The sequence below is a fragment of the Antennarius striatus genome, chromosome 1 (genome assembly GCF_040054535.1).
Source record: "Antennarius striatus isolate MH-2024 chromosome 1, ASM4005453v1, whole genome shotgun sequence".
In the NCBI taxonomy this organism is placed as follows: domain Eukaryota; kingdom Metazoa; phylum Chordata; class Actinopteri; order Lophiiformes; family Antennariidae; genus Antennarius; species Antennarius striatus.
In genome coordinates, this window is record NC_090776.1 from 10,858,384 (window position 1) to 10,875,671 (window position 17,288).

At 40.2% G+C, this 17,288-nt stretch overlaps 1 protein-coding gene across 1 annotated transcript; it reads right to left on the reverse strand.

Moving 5' to 3' along the window:
* Positions 1-986: 986 nt before the first annotated feature.
* On the reverse strand, positions 987-17,205 carry cln6a (CLN6 transmembrane ER protein a). The gene is made up of 7 exons (XM_068316460.1): positions 17,064-17,205; positions 13,812-13,932; positions 13,589-13,687; positions 12,630-12,818; positions 4,368-4,423; positions 3,369-3,491; positions 987-2,271 (listed from the first exon to the last, which is right to left on the reverse strand). The coding sequence occupies exons 1-7, from the start codon at positions 17,117-17,119 to the stop codon at positions 2,001-2,003; spliced, it is 915 nt and encodes a 304-aa protein (XP_068172561.1). The 5' UTR covers positions 17,120-17,205; the 3' UTR covers positions 987-2,000.
* Positions 17,206-17,288: the final 83 nt, after the last annotated feature.

The window sequence follows — 17,288 nt, forward strand, 5'->3', positions numbered from 1 at the left end:
CTATGGTATTTGATGTAGAGCTCCGGAGGTGAGCTCTGCCGAGGCACCCTTGAGCAAGGTGCCATCCTCTTTACAAATTGCTCATTTGAGGCGCACCAAGAAGGAGCTGCCTGCCACTCTACCTCCCCTGCATGCCTACAGGCCCCCTTGTGTGCGTGTGTGTGTGTGTGATACAGGGACCTGTACTCACAAATATATGTATGCATGTGTTTGAATCAGTAGCTAGAGTGTGTGTTCTTAATTTCCCTTCGGGGATCAAACCAGTATATTTTTTTTTTTTTTTAATTAAATGTCTGACTCCACTGGTTACTTACGGTTACTTTAAAGACTGTTTACTTTATCTAAAACCCCTACTGGCTGTTTTTACCAGGTTAAGGTTTTTCAGTTAATTTTCATATCTTGGCATAATGCTGAGTTTATTTTTAAGCCTTAAATAAAGCAAAAATGGAGGAGATGCCTCGTGTATTTACTTTGAGGATTTTTAAATTGTACTTTTAATTTTAAAATATCGAGTATGAAAAATTAGAAATTTACATTTTAATCAACCCCAAGGTACTTGTGATTTTAACATAGCATGACAGTAGAAATATTTGAAGATATTCTACTGCCATCAACATACACACTTTTCCCAGTAATGGTTAATACTGGTTTACAAAAGTAAACCAGTTCAGTTGTGAGTCAATTCAAGTCAATGTAACATACATGCATAATTGGATGTTTAGATAACTTCATCTTCAGCAGATATGACTGCTGATAACTTATTTATTGGTGTCATTGATTATTTATAATATTATCACTTTTGCAAAGTGCCATGAATTTATCAGCTTCATCCTTACTGAATTGTCTAAATCAAAATTTCCCCGAACATTATTTTTCTGTACATCTGGCAGGACAGAAAAGTCTTTCATTGTCACGTAGATGTCAGAGGGTATGAGTTCCAAGGCAAAGAGAAGTTACCATGATGATAGTACATATTTATTGGTACATTCACACAACCTGTTTTCTTGCATACTCCTGCATTTACGCATGTGTTCTTACAATAGCACCTTGTATCTGGACCTTATAAATTACCAATGTGTTTTCATGATTTCTTTCCTTTTACAGTTGTAATTTTCAATCCCCTGGTATAATTTCACACACAAAGTACATTTTCTTTAAAGGCTCAAATGTGTGTTGTGTAAAGTCATCAATACAGAAGAAAAAAAAGAGACGTAACAGTTTCTATTGTCTCTACCTGAAATGAGTTTCACTGAAAAACACACAATCATGTACATTTTATTTTTTTAAAAAAGACATATGTAAAAATAATTTTTGCATGGTGGCAAGGTGGGTTCAAGACTTCCTGAGGAACTGAGAGTTTTCACCACTGAAAAGAAGCAGTGGAGGTGGGTTGTAACTCCAAGTTGACTGTAGGCATGAATGTGATCGTAAATGGTTGGTGACCAAAGTCCAATGGGATGGGCTCCAGGTCTCTGTCATGCTACACAGGATAGGTGGCTACAAATAATTAAAATAAAATTTTTTAAAAAGTTAGCATAAAATTTTAAAAACATCGGACTGATTACAGCAGAGCTTCTGAAGGAGGACTGAGAACAGTTATTCCTGGTGTGCGGGATATTTGGAGTGGTGACCCCATCGGTCGTGGATTGATGCCGTTGATGAATATTTATGTTGTTGCATTTCCGTTGGTGCATGAATGTTTATATGGATCTTCATTGTCCGTGATCAGTTGACACCTTGTGTGCCTGGAGCAGTCAGTAGTGCTGGACAAGTGCAGTATCAACATGAACTGTCTGCCTCTTTCTACATGTATGGCAACAGTATCTTTAATGTCACAACAGCAGCACAATTGGTTCGCATCAACAACCCTGAGTCACATCCATCCATCAATCCATCACAGGAATTTGTAGAGGAAATATAACTTGCACATCAGTCTGTTCAAACAAATGTAAGGCATTCAAACGTTAACAAGGTTGTCATGGGACCTAATACGCTGTAGGTCACTGAGTCCTCTTCAGATGTAGGGTGTAGAAGGACCATGGTTCTGGCACATATATGAGTCCAGGGTACTTGTCGCGCAGCACAGAGTCATTCCACAGATAGACCACCCACGCTGCCACCAGGAACACAGTAAAACCAAAACTAGAGAACAGGAACAAGCCATTGCTGTCAGGACTGAGGCCTTTACGTCGTTGGTGAATCATGATGGTAACCATTGCGAGGAAGGTGAGGAGGAAAAGTTCAGTGATTTGTCCCTCAGTGACCAAGTACCTTGAAGACAAAACAAGAAATGAGTGAAATTCAGTAACACTGCAAATTGGTGACAGTAAAAGTAAAACCTCCACAATAACTGCATGATACTGCTAGATTTTCTACAGCAATCTTTTGACATTGGCTTAATGATGATAATAATAATTTTGCTCATTATAGCAGCAATTAAATAGAAGGCATTGCTTCAACAAAAGGCACAGTTTTTACTATGTGAGCCATGAGAACCGGATCTTTCTGGCACAATGTGAATGTAATTTGGTTTGTGGGGCTGCTCATTTCCTTAACTGAAATAAACATTTCCAAAAACATTCACGTGGTTCCTGTTATAGCAGGGAGTATTCTAAATTGGTCATTATGAATGTGACTTCATGATAAACACTTACCAGCTGACATCGTAAATTATAAAATAATTACATAACCCTTGCCTGGCGGGGCGAATAACGTGGATTATCTCATCATAAAAGCAGCTGTCAGCAGGCAGGATGTGTCAGGCAGCAAGTTAACATGTTACCCTCAGAGTTTATGTGTTAAAAGCAGGAAAATGGACAGGTGTAAAGATCCAAGTGACTTTGTCAAGGGTCAAATTTGATAATTAGATGAGAGCATTCCCAAACTTCTGATCTTCTTGGGTCATCATGGTTTACAGCAGCTGTCAACCAAATAATAACCATCATAGTCTATAGAAGGACTGCGGGTGAATCAGTTACAGGGTCACAGCTACCCAAGTCTCAGTCATCAAGTATTGAAAGCTGGCCCGTATTGTCTGAGCTCACCAAAGAGCTACAGCTGCACAACTTACTGAGGAAGATCATGTTAATTCTGTAGAAAGAGTGTGAACAAACACCACAGTACCCAAGACCTCTCCGGCCACAGTTGAAAGCTCCTGCTAAGAGCACGAGAGTTTTTTAGTCGTTGTGTATATGTTCCATTTCAATTTTAAATGTCAAAAACATCCTCCACTCACTCTTCAAAGTTTAAACTACAGTATCACAATGTCAAAAGCACTTCTTGTAAGTATTGAACAGCAAAAATATCTCTGAAATACCGATGAAGTAATTTATTATACCAAGCTTTGCAGGTGGAACAAAGCTACTGACCAATAGTAGAGGGCACTGGGTCCTAGTAACAGCCAACCAGGGAGAGGAATCATCTTCTCTTCTTTGGACTTAGTGAAGCATCCAGTGAAGTAGATGACCAGAATGATGAAGAAAGGAATATACCTAGAAGAGTACCAGAGGTAGAAACTGTAAGGACGTGTGGTCCTAGCTAGCCTTCAGCAGCTTTGTAATGATACAAATTGATAGGAAGTACAGTTTGCGCAATTCAACCAGAATTAAAACACTCATTTAGCAGAGATCCTGCAAAATCCTCATCTCCTTTTCAGGGCTTTCTGAAAAGTAAAACTGCCTTTTCACAAAGCCAAGTCTCACATTATTTGCACAGTGCAGAACCTGGTTTTGTCATAGGCTAAATGAAAAATGTGAAATAATTACGTTTTCATAAATGGTGAACCTTGCTAGAGAACATATCAATCAGAACAGCAGCTCAACAGTCAAAGAGTGCTTATACAATGGAAGTCCACTCAGAGAGTTCAGACTTCAACCTACATTAGCAGTCAACCCTTTTATGACAGGCAGACATCTGGCGATTTCAGCACAATGGAAATTATATGACAACAGAAGAGTGCCCACTTACGCTTTTATTCTGAAGTTACAAGATGGCTATTAAATATTCAAGTTTAGATAGAAATACCGTCAGGAACACGGAAGCTGGTTATCAAAGTTCTAATTAAAAACAGCAATTTCTTCGCTTTTTCCTGCATGTTCTAAGATTTGTTTCCAGTCAAGCATTTTCAGTCTAACATCCCTTCCTTTTTTGTAGGTGCAAGGCGGCTGCCTATTCCAAAACACTGGCTACAGTTCCTCTGATTCACTGTGTTCACACACACTGAATGCTCACACTCTTTTCTTTGTGCATTTCAAAAAACAATCAGGCTTATCATTCCGATTCAAACTTCAGCTCAGAGCAAAGCATTCAATCTTGATTTCTACCATTTTGCCAACATTCATCTGCATGAAGTGCTATCACACACATACCACATTAAGTGTCCCAGCTGTTCATCATAGAAATACAACAGCTCGAAGGAGTCTATCTGTGAAGGAGGGAGAAAAGGTTAAATAAAACAGTCTAACATTATTAGATATACTTTTGTGGTATAACATGCTTTATATAAGGCTAAACAGACAGGAGCCATTCTGCTCCTGGGAAACAGTGCCACCTACTGTTCCGGTGTCCATTAAAGTGTGTGTGTGTATATATATATATATATATATATATATATATATATATATATATATATATATATATATATATATATAGAGAGAGAGAGAGAGAGAGAGAGAGAGAGAGAGAGAGAGAGAGAGAGAGAGAGAGAGAGAGAGAGAGAGAGAGAGAGACAGAGACAAAGAGAGAGAGAGAGAGAGAGAGAGAGAGAGAGAGAGAGAGAGAGAGAGAGAGAGAGATAGAGATAGAGATACAGTATACTTTAATATTATTTTTTCAATTCAACCTAAAATAATTAAATTTAACCTCTTCACTTAAGTTACATTGCCCATTCCATGTATTTTCACATGGATTAATAATTATGATCACTGTGACCAAGTAGCTTCAACTTTTTCGGACCCCCACTTTTTCATAACGCATGACAGATCCCCTGCGTAAAAATTACTTTTTGAGATATGACTGTGGATAAGAGTAACTTATTCTTCTTCTCCTTTCGGTTTTACCCTTCAGGGGTCGCCATAGCGAATCAGTTGCCTCCATCTAACCCTCTCTCACACCAACTACCTTCACGTCCTCTTTCACTACATCCGTAGACCTCTTCTTTGGTCTTCCTCTAGGTCTCCATCCTGCCTGGACACGCTTCTTCACCTCTTTTCCACACTCTCCATTGCTCTGGACTGTTGACCCTAAGTACTTAAAATCCTCCACCTTCTTGATCTCTTCTCCCTGTAACCTCACTCTTCCACCTCGGCCCCTCTCAATCACACACATGTACTCTGTCTTACTGCAGCTAACCTTCTTTCCTCTCCTTTCCAGGACAAACCTCCACCTCTCTAGCTTCTCCACCTATTCCCTGCTCTCACTGGTGATCACAAGGTCATCTGCAAACATCATAGTCCATGGACATTCCTGTCTAACCTAGTGTGTCAGCCTGTCCATCACCATAGCAAACAAGAAGGGGCTCAGAGCTGATCCCTGATGCAGTCCCACCTCCACCTTGAACTCCTCTGTCACACCTACAGCACACCTCACCACTGTCTTACAGTCCTCATACATGTCCTTCACCGCTCTAACATGCTTCTCTGCCACTCCAGACTTCCTCATACAATACCACAGTTCCTCTCTGGGCACCCTGTCATACGCTTTCTCCAGATTTACATAAATACAACAAAGCTCTCTCTGGTCTTCTCTGTACTTCTCTATCAACATCCTCAAAGCAAATACTGCATCTGTAGTACTCTTTTTTGGCATGAAACCATACTGCTGCTCACAAATGCTCACTTCTGCCCTTAGTCTAACTTCAACTACTCTTTCCCATAACTTCATTGTAGTTGCCACAACTCTGCATGTCTCCCTTGTTCTTATAAATGGGAACCAGCACACTTCTCCATTCCTCAGGCATCCTCTCACTATCTACGATCCTGTTGAAATACCCAATCAGAAACTCTACTGTCACCTCTCATAGACACTTCCATACCTCCACATGTATATCATCAGGACTGAGTGCCTTTCCACTCTTCATCCTCTTCAATGCCCTCCCCACTTCATCCTGACTAATCTTTGTTACTTCCTGGTCCACAACAGCCACCTCTTCTAGTCTTCGTTTTCTCTCATTTTCCTTGTTCATCAACTCTTTCCATCTTCCCATCACACTACTGGCACCTGTCAATACACTTCCATCCCTGTCCTTAATTACCCTAACCTGCTGCACGTCCTTCCGATCTCTGTCTCTCTGTCTTGCCAACTGCTATAGTTCAGTCTCTCCCTCCTTACTGTCCAACCTAGCATACAAGTTATCATCAGCCGGGGGGGGCGGCAGTGGCTCAGCGGTAGAGAAATCGTCTTAAAGACAGGATCACCCAGCCATCAGGGGTTCGAATCCCGCTCCCGCCAGAACATCCGAGTGTGAGTCGACGGTGGGAGGTGTCGGCTCACCTCCTTGGCACTGCCGAAGCTACAAGATGCTCATTTGGGCGCGACCCTCATGCGCGACCCGTCACTCCCCCTCCCTTGTACTCTACATGTCCTCTCTTGATTAATTGCATGCCTACAGGCCCCTATTGTGTGCTGTCTTCAGGGGCCCATAACATGTAACCCCATGTGTGTAATTAACACATATATATCTACGTACATGTGTAAGGTGTAAGTGTAAAAAGAATTTCCCCAAGAGGGATAATTAAAGTGCAGTGATACCTCTACTTACGAATGTCTCTACTTAGGAAATTTTCTACTTACGAAATTTCTCAGCAGGAAAATATTACCTCTACTTACGAAAGAAATTTCGACATACGTAATGTAAAAACACAGTACTATCGGCTGATACTCTAATAAAAACACAGTATCGGCTGATACTTGAATCTCCCACAGGTTCCTGAACGCAACCTTCTCATAGCTGCTCTGCCATTGGCTATTACCTATTACGTATCTTCCTGGCATCCCTCTTAGCCAATGGGATAAGAGGGAGTGGCATCCACCTCTGTGGAGTAGTATCCCTCTTATCCAATGGGATGCCACTCCACCTCTGTGTGGAGCTAGAACGGTGCTAATGGAGTGTCTCGGCATTCGGCTCTCGACCCGTGAGGTAGTCTGGTAGTTTTGCGCAAATATAATAACTTTTTGAGTACGTATTTGCTATGGACCCCAAGAAAGTGACGGATAAAAGAGGAAAAGAAAAGATGAAGAAAAGAGTTTTTTTGTCCATACAAAGCAAGAGATCATAGAAAAGTGTGAGAAAGGGATGCGTTTGGTTGATCTCGCCAAAGAATATGGCCGTAATGCATCTACAACGCCACATTATTTAAAAAAAAGGAAGTTTAAGGAATTTAAGGGATCGCGTGGGTGGTTAGAAGTTCAAAAGGAGGAATGGAATTTACTCTGTTGTTCGGCATCGTGAGATAGGTACGTATGAACCAAAGAGGGCAAAAAACAATGGGGACAGCTGTTAAAAGGTAAATGACCGTCATTATTATTCTTTACTCTACTCTGTTTTTTACGTTATGCACAACTCTCATTTATTGTGTAATAATCTAATCCTAACATGTATTTGTTACATATTTTGATGCATTTTTATGCTTTATAAAACATTTATGTCTGAATTTTTGTGGGCTTGGAACGGATTAGGGCTTTTGCATGGAAAACGCATCTCTACTTACATAATTTTCTACTTGTAGTTGTCCAGTCATCTGGAAGCACAGCTTGTATTAACTAATTCCTGAAAGTCATGCAACACTCTTCCTTTTTCAGCTTCCACCATTTTCTCCTCTGCTCTGCCTTTGCCCTCGCAATTTCCTACACACCACTATCCTATGCTGTTTGGCTACCCTCTCGCCTACCACTACTTTGCAGTCACTGATCTACTTCAAATTACACAGTCTACACAAGATGTAGGCCACCTGTGTCAGCCTACTTCCACTCTGATAGATCACGGTCTATTCCTGCCTCTTCTGGAAGAAAGTATTCACTGTAGCCGTTTCCATCTTTTTTGCAAGGTCAACCACCATTTGTCCTTATGCATTACTCTCCTGGATACCAAACCTGCCCAAAACCTCATCATCACCTGTTTCCTGCACCCAATGACAACTCTCTCACTTCAAGATATGCTCTGCATCACTTCATCAAAGTACAACCAGAATTTCTCCTTCTCCTCCAGCTCACATCCTACCTGTGGACCATACCCACGAACAACACTGAACATCACACTTTCTATTTCTAGCTTCAGACTCATCACTCTATTTGACACTCTTTTTACCTCCAGGACATTCCTAATAAACTCCTCCATCAAGATAACTCTTGCTCCATTTCTTTTCCTATCTTCACTATGATAGAAAACTTGAACCCTGCTCCTAAACTTCTAGCCTTGCTACCTTTCCACCTGGTCTCCTGGACACACAGTATGTCTACCTTCCTGCTCTGCATCATGTCGACAAATTCTCTACTTTTTCCTGTCATAGTTCCAACATACAGTACTCTCAGTCCTATAATCTTGCCATTACTCCTCTCTCTCTTCCAACAAACACACTTTCCTCTTTTCCTTCTTCAACCAACAGTAGGTTGGTTGAACAGTAGGTGAACAGCACCCATTGCGGTCATTGTTAACCTGGGCCTCGACTTATCCGGTATGGAAGTCATAGATTTGATTTGCATGTTTCATTTTGCAAAAAATTTACGTCAAATGTCCTTCCTGACACAGCCCTCTGTATTTATCTGGTCTTGGGACCGGCACAATAAGACATTGGCTTGCGAATTCTTGCGGCTACATTGGATAAATTAGGAGTAACATACTGTAGAAACATGTTCTAAGCTCTATATTTTTATTAATCTATTTGATGAAGGTCTAAAAATCAAATATTTAACAAATGAACAGCTGTTTTTAATTCACATCATTTAAATTAAAACATCAAACAAACATCTGTGCTGTAAAGTCAGCAACTTTCAGTGTGGTCTTTCCAATAACGTCTCTCAAGATGGCAGGTCAGGAGTTCACATAGAACACAACACTCACCATCCTCCATCTCTGCTGAATTGTTTTTTAGTTTCTTCATCCACAAGATGCACTATACTACCAGATGTAGTCGCTCACCTGCCTTTACAAAAATATCAACTTGAGTGGCATCCCTTTGTTAAACCATTGGATTTAGTATGTCGGTTCACTTTTGTAGCTGTAACAGCTTCAAATATTCAGCAAGACTTTCCCCGATGTTCAGGAATTGTTTATAGGAATTTTTGGTCATTCTTGCAAATGGCAATTGTGAGGTCAGGCACTGAGGTTGGATGAGAAGGCCTGGCTTGCAGTCTCTGCTCTAACTCGTCCCAAAAGTGTTCTTTTGGCTTGAGGTCAGGACTTTGTGCAGGCTAGTCACATTCTTCAACACCAAACTAACTCATTCATGTCTTCATGGACCTTGCTTTGTAACCTGGTGTGCAGTCATGTGGGAACAGGAAGGGGACATCTCCAAACTGTTCTCACAAAGTTGGGAGCATGAATTGTTTTGGTATAGCTGAGCACAACTCCCAAAAAACAACCCAACACCATAGTCCCCCTCTACCAATCTTTACACTTAGCATAATGCAGTCAGACTAGTACCGTTCTCCCAGCAACCACCAATGCCAGACTGGTTCATCACATTGCCAGATGGAGAACCTTGATTCATCAGTCCAGTACGCTTTACACCATTGCATCCGATGCTTTTCATTCTGCTTCGTGATGTACAGCTTATTCCCAGCTGCTTGGCCATAGAAACCCATTCCATGAAGTTCTACACACTGTTATTGAGCTTATCTGAAGATGATGTGAAATTTGGAGGTCTGTAGCTACTGACTCTGCAGAAGGATGGTGACCTCTGCGAGTTTCACTGACCTCCTGAGAGCTACCCAACCTTCACAAATGTTTGTAGAAGCATTCTCCTTGCTGACGTGCTTGATTTGTTACCTGTGGTTATGGAAGGGAATAGAACACCTGGATTCAATGATTTACATAGCTGAGAAAATATTTTGGCAATATAGTGTACAATGGACCCTCACTATAACACGGTTCAACTCACACGGATTCACTGTTTCACAGATTTTTTAAGTGCAGTTTTGTAATGCTTTTTTTAAACAGTGTATTGTGTTCTGCGTCCTGATTGGCTAAAGGACTGACCAACGTGAACAGTCTTGGTGCCTCATCTCTGTACAGCTTGCCAAATTTAAATTTGCAAATTTACTCCATGACAAAACCCACAATGTCAAAGAAACGTTCTGCATCAGCAAAAGCACCTGACAATGCACCCAAAAAGCAGAGAAAGATGCTAAATATCGCAGAAAAAGTTAAACATCTGGACATGCTGAAGGAAGGTAGTAGCTATGCGGCACCCGGGCGCTATTACGGAATAAATGAATCTTCGGTTTGTTGCATAAAGAAGGAGGAAAATAACATAAGGAGGACAGCAGCAATAAGTTTTAACAAGGATGCAAAAAGATTGTAACTGTCCGCAACAAGACCATTGTAAGGATACCGTAGGTGGCATGTCTGTTTATAAAAATCTTCCTGTCCAGAAGAAAAGAGTGCCAACAATTACCCATAACTATGTTCTTCTCTCGGAAAAAGACACCTGCACCAGAGCCTTCAGCAGAAATAGACGCTACAGCTGAGTGGAGTGAGGAAGACGGAAAGTTAGAGGAACAGTGAAAAACGCGTGAATCACACTGTGTCCAACCTCGTACTGACTATTAAAAATATTATTTTACAGTAAAACCTATCATTGTTATTTGTTGAAAACGTTTATGCTTTTATTTATTTTTTAATGCTTGGGCCTGAAAACAGGTTTTGGTCTTTGATTTCATTGTATACGTAGTTCAGTATTGTATAATAACTGTAAAAAATAAAGCGTACCACTTCACGGATTTCACTTAGCATGGGTACTTTTTGGAACGTAACCCCCGTGTTAAATGAGGGTCCACTGTACATGCAAAAAGTTCTCCAAGGACTTGGATGAAACATTTTTATTCATAAACATTTAAATTACTGTGGATAATAAAATAGTTTGTCTCTATATCGCGGAATTTCGTTTTCCACGGGTGGTAACGAGGGATTACTGTATTTCCACAATATAATGGCAAATAATAGGCTTTTCAGAACACAGTGGTACCTCTACTTACGAAATTAATTGGTTCTGGAAGAAATTTCTTAAGTAGAAAATTTTGTAAGTAGAGACGCGGTTTCCATGCAAATGCCCTAATCCATTCCAAGCCCACCAAAGTTCAGACATAAATGTTTTATAAAGCATAAAAATGCATCAAAACATGTATCAAATACATGTTACAATTAGATTATCACACAATAAATGAGAGTTGTGAATAATGTATAAAACAATGAATAAAGAATAAAAATGATGGTCATTTAACTTTTAACTTCTGTCCTCATTGTTTTTTGCCCTCTTGGGTTCATGCGCTACTTTCCTCACCATGCCGAACAACAGAGTGAATTCCAGTCCTCCTTTTGAATTTCTCCAACCACCCACGTGATGCCTTAAACTGCTGGTGTTTTATGGCTTCTTTTTGTTTTAATAACATGGCGATTGTAGATGCATTACGGCCATATGCTTTGGCGAGATCAACCAAACGTATCCCTTTTTCATGCTTTTCTATTATCTGTTGCTTTGTTTGTATGGACAAAAACACTATTTTCTTCTTTTTTCTTTTCCTCTTTTCTCCATCACTTTCTTGGGGTCCATAGTGAATACTCTAAAAGTTAATACATTTACGTAAAACTATCACAACACCTTATGGGTCGAGGGCCAAATGACGCAGACGCTGCATAGACACCTATCTATCTACACATTGAGGTCCCTCTTAGCCAATGGGATAGCAGGAAGATGCTAGGTAATAGACAATGGCAGAGTATCTATAAGAATCTTGCATTCAGGTAACTTTGGGAGCGCCGAGTAGCAGCCCATACTGTATTTTTACCTTTCGTATCCTGAAATTTCTTTCGTAACAAGAGGCAATATTTTCCTGTTGAGGCGTTTCGTAACTTGAACATTTCGTATGAAGAGATGTTCGTAAGTAGAGTTACCACTGTATGAACATCCAGAACAACCATGTAAAAACCATGTAAAACTATCCTGATCATAATCTGGATACCCTCAGTCTGCATTCGTACAGTCCGACCAATCAGAAACCTCGGATAGTCCACCCTCAGTTTAACTCGCGTAGATTTTGTATTGCATCACAAATCATAAGATCAATATGGGACTATTTCTGCAAAGAGCAGATTGTCCTCATTAATGTACAGCAGTTGAAAGAACAAACAGGACATCAGCATTAATCCGAAAATAATAAAATCATGACATGAACCAAATACTGTATAAAGCAACTACCCAATATATTACTCTGCCCCAGATATACCAAAGATCAAACTCTAAAATTCTGACAACCATACTGTCCAAAGGATGAGGTTCAAGATCCAAATCAGGAAGAAGATGGAAACAGAAAACACCGAAGGACAGATTCTGCTGGATCAAACCTGACATTTCCATGTAGTTTTGCTGTGTTCCATGAATTAAACCCATCTCATACCCCTTTTTACTGAGACTCACCAGTGAGGCAGGTTGGAGGTCTTTAATGATGGGGTTCTCTCTGACTGACAGGTGGAGCTGGTAGCCGCTGAGGATGAGCCGGTGGTTGATGGAGTCTCCCACCAGGTGGATGCTGGCTCCCATCACAAAAGTGATGATAGAGAGGTAGACCACTGAGCGAGGTAGCATCCTGGGACTGCGCTCAATCAGCTGATTGAAGCAGCAACACACATTTTACAGCGTACACAGAACTGCACATTAACATAAGTTACACAATTTTACTTTTAAATGTTTTTGTAGCACCTTTAGGCCTAGAAATGTGGATAACCAGTGAGTATTATTTTACAATCATAATAACAGACAAGACCTCCAAACATTTATTTTGGATATTTTACTGTCTTTTCACTCTGTTTGGTTTTCTATGTGTTGACACCCAGGTCAAACACTCTTCAATAAAAAACCACAAAGCACATAAACCATGATCAAAAAGATTTTGTAATTTCACACTCTTCATAAGCAATACTCCAGAACAAAATTATACAGTATTAAGACATTACCTCATTGAAAAATCTAATAACTAATATGCAGCAAAGTAAAATGTATTTACAAAGAATTTTACCAGATTTCTTTTAATTTATTGAATAGTGGTAAATATAAAATGGACAAATCTTGAAAGAGAGGTTAGGTGTCAAGGAGTGAAGAATCCATGAAGTCAAGAATCCAGGAATTTAAGGCTCTGCATAATCAATATCGGACGGTAAATCTTGACATCTAAGCTTATACAGTGTAATACATACAGAAAATATATTCTTTATCTGTAAATACCATGGTCAGCAAAAGAAAAATTAAATATGTTGATTACGTGTTGATGCAAACTCAGCACACTGATTTTCCATAAGTACTTTCAAATAAAGACTTTCAAAAACACAATTCTTTGCAGCATTCTGATTCACAATCACCAAAGCAGTGCTCAGACTTACCTTGAGCATCAGGAACGGTGTTATCACATTGTATGCCATGTGGAAATAGTCTCCAGCACTGGGCTTGTTCAAGGGAAACCACTCCAGAGGAAGAGTAATCTATTTCATAGGACAATAGAAACTATTTGAGAGTGTGCCTAATCATCTGCAATACATTACTTTCATTACAATCTCTGACTTTATGGGGTATTTATTCAGTGTAACCTGCGCTAACCCCGCTTACCATGACAATAGGCCTTCCAAAGTCCAGTATCCAGTTCTGCAGAGTCAAATAGAACCACAGGTCAAAGTGGAAGTGCTGCCTTCTCAGCTGTGGAACATTTTCCTTCAAACCACCAGGAATGCTGTCAACACACAAGTACAGTGACTATAAGTCAAGGGGAAGCAAAGATGTCGAGTCTTTAATAGACAGGTTGGGAATACTATCAATCGTACACTGAGCTAGTTTGCTACCAACAGAGTGGTTCCTCTGTTTGTATGGCATCTGTTTGTTTGGAGTACGAACAACTTCTGAAATTTTGTATCTCTTGCAACATTCACCTGGATTTTTACAGTGAAAAGCCAGACTTTCCCCACACTTAGTAATGCCAAACCATTAAATCAAAAACACAACATATAAATAAGAATATAGTCAAAAGTAAGACAACTTAAGAAGCAGCACATTGATAATCCTCACTATGACCACAAAGAATTCTACACACAAAAAAAACAACTCTTGGTGTCCACCAACACTACATCTGATTTCTGACTCAGAAATCTTTCACCTGAGTAAACACGCAAGGAGAAAACAGACTGTTCAGTGGGACTGTGTGTCTGTGTGTGTCTGTGTCTGTGTGTGTGTGTGTGTGTGTGTGTGTGTGTGTGTGTGTGTGTGTGTGTGTGTGTGTGTGTGTGTGTGTGTGTGTGTGTGTGTGTGTGTTGGTAAAAACCTTGCATCGACTTTCCAGATACCCTTTGAGGCATGATTAAGAAATCGATTTTAACTTGGGGGTTTCTGACTTAGTTTGAAATGGAGCAATTAGTTGGTTAGTACATCAGCCAAATTAAAATTTTTGATAACTATGTTGACATTCACTTTATCAATAAAATAATTTTCTAACTGTCACACACTTGCTTGTTACAGTTTCATAAATGTGAGGAATAGCTGCTTTGTCATTAAGAGTATTAAAGGGACAGTAAAGTTAATTTTAAGTGACTTATATGTCATTCATTCATTCATTTTCTACCACTGGGTCACGGGGAGCTGGAGCCTAACTCAGCTAACATAGGGCGTGAGGTGGGGGACACTCCGGGCACGACGCCAGTGCACCGCGGAGCAACACAAAGACAACCATGCACACACACACACACTCACTCCTACGGGCAATTTTGGGACGGGCCAATCAACCTGAAGCGCATGCTTTTGGAGGTGGGAGGACACATCATTATGAAATATGGAAGAAAAAATAAATTCGATATGTGTAGCATCATCCGTTCGGTCAAAAAAGCTTAAAATCTGCGCCGCAGCAGCTTCCGCATTCAGTGGTCACGTGGGCGTCATACGTCACTGGGGCCAAACAGAAACAATGCAATTCTAGACGCAATTAACACCAAAAGTATCATGGTTACGCGCTAGCCCGTCAATGGGATTGTCCATATTATGTTAGCATTGAACTAACCACCATTTTATACTATTGGACTGTGTGGAATTAATAACAACTGTTATTAATTCCACAGTGAATATATTTGAAAGTCACGTCTTTTTGCAGTTCTGTTGACGCAACCGTTCACCGCGCAGGTAACCATGATATTTTTGGTGTTAATCCCGTCAAGAATTGCATTGTTTCTTATGGCTGCTAAACTATGTTTGGCCCCAGTGACGTATGACGCCCATGTGACCACTGAATGCGGAAGCTGCTGCGGCGCAAATTTTAAGCTTCTTTGACCAAATGGATGATGCTACACATATCAAATTTATTTTTTCTTCTATTTTTCATAATGATGAATAACATATATGTCACTGAAAAATTAACTTTACTGTCCCTTTAAGAGTCTGACTGTTGCTCAGGCAGAGAAACATATTGTTTAATGCAATTTTACTTTATGGACCAAAATATTTAGACTGATTTGCAATGACAATGTAAAACAATTACATGGTAACATTCAATCAGTCACCCAACATTTACCTATTTATAACAAATTTATTCAATTAGTATTCAATTCAATCGAGTAGACTAAAAACCCTCCTTTTTGATAGAGCCTACAATTAGAAATAACACTAACGCCAATAGATATGCTGCTATAGGCTTAGACTACTGAGGGTATTTTTCTCCGTCTCTCCCATTAAAGGGAGATACTCTGAAGCTTCTGTTACTTCTCCTTCACTTTCTTTATCTTTCTATGCTCTTAGAATTTATTACTACTCCTAGAATTTTAACTACTACTGTCAAATCACACTGTCTGCACGATACTGCCTGTCTTTGTGCCTGGAAATCCCGTCCCCAATTCAGCAACAGCTCACTATGGGCTTGAAACTCAAACTGGCCTATCTGCCACTCTCTCTGTCTCTTTTACTTGACCTATCTCTGTCCCCAATGTATTTCTATTTTCCAACCAACAGGTCAAGGGGGATGACCGCCCTCCAGAGCCTGGGTCCTGCCCGGAGTTTCTTCCTCAATGAGGGAGTTTTTCCCCGCCACCGACGCTTATGCTTGCTCTGGAGGGCATTGTTGGCTTTCTATCTGTAAAGCGCTTTGAAATGTCTTCAGATATGATTCAGCGCTATATAAATAAAAGTTGATTGATTGAATTAACACATTAATTTTTTTTCTATCACTTGCCATTTGCTTCTACAACTGCATGGATTATGCTTGCCTCACAGGACAAACAATTATGGGATGGATGGATGGATAGATGGATGGATCGATGATGGATGGATGGATGGATGGATGGACAGACCGAAGGATGGATGAATGGATGGATGGAACTGTAAACTTGAATATCCACACTGTTTAAACAGTTTCTAAATCGTTTCCTGCAAAATCTCTCGTGTCCTGGTTGTTTAGAGTTTCGCTTGATAAATAGCTCTAAAACCCAAGCGTGGTATGATCAGAAGACCATTAATTTATAGCCAGGAAGGGAATAGAGCTTAACAGCACGCTTATATTCTATTCTGCTGCGGTGTGATCTAATGTCCTTTCTGCCTTTACAAAACAGCAAAATAACGAGGTTATTTAACGACCATAAAGTAATATTGCGTCTCTTCTACCGGTCACATGCAACAGGAGCGCTTTGGCTCAGTCCTTATTCAGTAGCTCCACACGGCAAGAGATTGTCACATAAAGTTAAGACAGTTTCTGGACGCAAATGAGAAAAGTTGCGAAGGGGTTCATTATGTCTGTGAATTCTGAACAAAATCTGCTTTTCTTCATTGATAAATATGGAGTGGCTTGTGGAGAATTAATTTTAGCGAAATGTGTAGGTAAAGCGTACAAACCTGTTTTGTACTGGTTTGTGTGAAATGTTGCCTCGACGTTTTCGTGTAGCATTCATTTTGAGATACGTGTTCGTGATGCCGGTCTCGTCAGAGACACTATAATGTTGTCCTCACGTACAAATTGTGAAAGGTTCACCGCGTTAAGTTCACGTAAACAGCCGCCTGTCATATAACTATCCCTCGTTTCCTGGTTGTCTTCTTGTTCCCGCCTGCCTGCTCGATTCA

Bases quoted from the DNA above. Each gene is read 5' to 3' on its own strand.
- cln6a (XM_068316460.1), bottom strand. From the start codon at position 17,119: ATGAATGCTACACGAAAACGTCGAGGCAACATTTCACACAAACCAGTA. The intron at 13,688-13,811 runs GTAAGCGGGGTT...CCTATGAAATAG, and splicing joins TTGGAAGGCCTATTGTCATG to ATTACTCTTCCTCTGGAGTG. The intron at 12,819-13,588 runs GTAAGTCTGAGC...TGCTTCAATCAG, and splicing joins CACCGTTCCTGATGCTCAAG to CTGATTGAGCGCAGTCCCAG.